Below are 2,984 nucleotides of genomic sequence, written 5' to 3' on the forward strand. Positions count from 1 at the left end.
ACCGTCGATAAATATCGATACCGTTTTATCGCCCAGGCCTAGTTCCAACACCACTTTTTTTCCAGAACAAGTTCAATAAAAATATTTTTATGAACCAGGCCGTGTCATTTGAGTCTAAGCCTAACCTCATCTCTACTACATACATCATGGGGAAAAGATGACAGGATGCTTCCAGTGTTATATGTGTGTGTGCATGTCTCACCCTGGTTCTTGACCTCAGCAAACTCTTTGTTGTACTCCTCGAGCGTCTCACGCAGCTTCTGGTTCTCCGTGTCTATGTCGTGCATCCTCTGGAGCTTCAGATGCAGCTGCTGCGACAGCTCCAACGCCAGCACCGGATCTACACACACACACACACACAGCCACAGTTAACAGCGCCTTCAGCAAAGCTCTCAAACAGCTGATCAACACAGGTTCTTATAACAGAAGTTTGAGTTCTTTTCATTTACTGAACCATCTAGGCCCAGACAATCTGTAAATCAGGGTATATGCACGATTAAAATGCTTTATTCAATATGTATGCCTACTCAAATTGGTTTATGTACCAATATACCAATTAGGGATCATGCACTAATTAGGGCTGTAAATAGCAAAAAAAAGTGCACTCTTTCGGTGTTTGGCCAAATAAGCGAAAAGACAGAATAAACTGTACCGAACAATGACGTGACGCGATCAATAGCAACCAGCGCAGAGTGAGAGGCACGCATTCTTTACAACGCAGCAAACACGTCAGCAGTGTGGAAGTGTCTGAGAAAGATGCAAAAATCTTACAATTGACAGAGACTGTTTAATACTGCATCTCATGTCTTCGATGAGAAGAGGAGGGTGGTTGTTGCTGGTTACTGTATGATGATTGAAATGGCCTAAACAATTAGCAAATAAACTGCAGAACGTTATGCTTTCTAATACATGCACATTTTTGAGATAAAATATGCATTCTTACAACCAACTAAAACACACTACAATATAAACACCATAAAGTAAACATTGTCATGATTCACCAACAGTAGTTCATTAGCAATCTATTGGCATAAATGTGTGGCATTCATTGATGATTATAATCTGTAGAATGCAGAACGGCAGCATGTTTTTACGTGCAGCGCTCACATTTAATTCAATCACTTTAAGCCATATCGTAATTACTGCTTTTCCATCCCCAAAATGTAAGACCTCTTAAACGATAATTAAGACTTTTCTTATACCATTTAAGAAAAGTAAGACTTTTTATAAACCTAAATTTCATAAAACGTATGTCATATGTTAATATGGCATACAGTTGGCTCATCTTCTGACTGGAAATGACCGCTAATTATTATTACCTGCTATTATTGCAACATAAAAGGGAAATATTTGAGGATTATGATGTTTTAATCATGCATCTCATATGGTTATGACACACAGACTTACCCGGCACATCAATCAGTCGTTTATAGACGTTTAGAAAGGCCGTCTCTGACTCTTTACTCCTCTTACTCAATGCATCAATCTAGAAGAGACACACATGAGAAAATATCACCCACACACACACTTGTTCCCGATTGTCCCTCAAACATATCTACTCATAATGACTGTCCTGTTGTGTCGTCTTGTGCTGACAAATTAAATCCCACCGCCTGAATAAAGTCATTCATCTGCTGGTTTACCTCTCTTACGGTTCAGGAGAAAACTCACCTCAGCCTGGAAACTCTTCAGCAGCGGAGCCACAAGCTTCCTCAGATCCTACATCAGACACACATAAAGAACACAAAGACTGTTAGTTAGGAGGAAGCAAGCATGCAGAAATAAACATGATCTGACACTCAAAAAGCTTCAGAATCAAATATCATGGACACTTCAATGCACTTACATTGGCCACAAAAAGCAGAGAAAAGTTATGTGCTAGTCTGAATGTGTAAATCCCATTTTAGATGTGCTCTACTTGTAACAACACATATATATAGCCAAAATCCATACTTGTTTAAAGTTGCATAAAATAAATGTCACATTTGCAATCGTGCTGAAAGTCGGGAAAACATCACTCTTGGTCGTGTGATGTTGCATATATTATATAGAATATTTATATTTTTTTCTACCGCAGTATGTTTGTTCATGTTTGTTTCGTGTGTGCTGTTGCGCTTATAGTATTTCTTCATGAGTCAGATACGCTGCATGAGCCTCAACTGATGCGACCTTGATACTGTCGATACATTATCTGCTATTAGTCACCGTTTACACTGAAAGTAATAAAATTAGGGATGCACCGAAATGAAAATTCTTGGCCGAAGCCGAAACCGAACAAAATTCAACACTGGGCCGAAGGCCGCATACCGAACACGGTTTTTCGAGTTTTTTCCCCATGTATTTTGCAAAAAAAAAATTCACCATTGCATAAATTAAAAAGCCAAAATGTGCTGTTTACTGTTTTGTCTTGCATTTCAAAGAAAAAAAAAATCAATTACAAAACAACAATTAAAAAATATTTAACACTGAACATTTTTAACATTCTAGCAGACATACCAACAAAGCACAATTTAACTTAAAATTAATAAGTTAGTAAAATAATAATGTTTGGCCATCAGACCCCCTTCTTGAATCAGGCATGTATTTTTTATTTATTTTTTACTGTACAATTAAAAGCAGCCTTGCTGAGAAGAGACTTCTTTTAAAACATTACAGATCCTAATTTGAACACTATGTGTGTATGTTATAATAAATGTATTAAAACAGAGCTATAATTGTCTTACTTTTTATTTTATTTTACAGAACAACAGTAAAGCTGTCAGAATACATGCAACGCGTGCGTGTATTAGAAAACATAACGTTCTGCAGTTTATTTACTAATTGTTTAAGGCCATTTGCTGAATATTCGGTGCATCCCTAAATAAAATCGACGAAGTGACGATGAAGTGACGTGACATGTGGCCAAGTATGGTGACCCATACTAGGAATTAGTGCTCTGCATTTACCCATCCAAAGTGCACACACACAGCAGTGAACACACACAC

The 2,984-nt window shown here is 37.6% G+C and overlaps 1 protein-coding gene across 1 annotated transcript in view; it reads right to left on the reverse strand.

Annotated features, from left to right (window-relative positions):
• The window catches only part of cux1b (cut-like homeobox 1b), a 30,815-nt gene that overhangs the window by 26,275 nt on the left and 1,556 nt on the right, over window positions 1-2,984 (reverse strand). Inside the window, exons 3-4 of the mRNA XM_016232779.1 lie at window positions 1,672-1,719; window positions 1,408-1,486 (exon numbers count right to left, since the gene is read on the reverse strand). Coding sequence (XP_016088265.1) covers window positions 1,408-1,486; window positions 1,672-1,719 — 127 coding nt within the window. The remainder of the gene's footprint in view (window positions 1-1,407; window positions 1,487-1,671; window positions 1,720-2,984) is intronic.

Source organism: Sinocyclocheilus grahami, unplaced genomic scaffold, assembly GCF_001515645.1.
Source record: "Sinocyclocheilus grahami isolate Dianchi unplaced genomic scaffold, SAMN03320097.WGS_v1.1 scaffold419.1, whole genome shotgun sequence".
NCBI classification, from domain to species: Eukaryota; Metazoa; Chordata; class Actinopteri; order Cypriniformes; family Cyprinidae; genus Sinocyclocheilus; species Sinocyclocheilus grahami.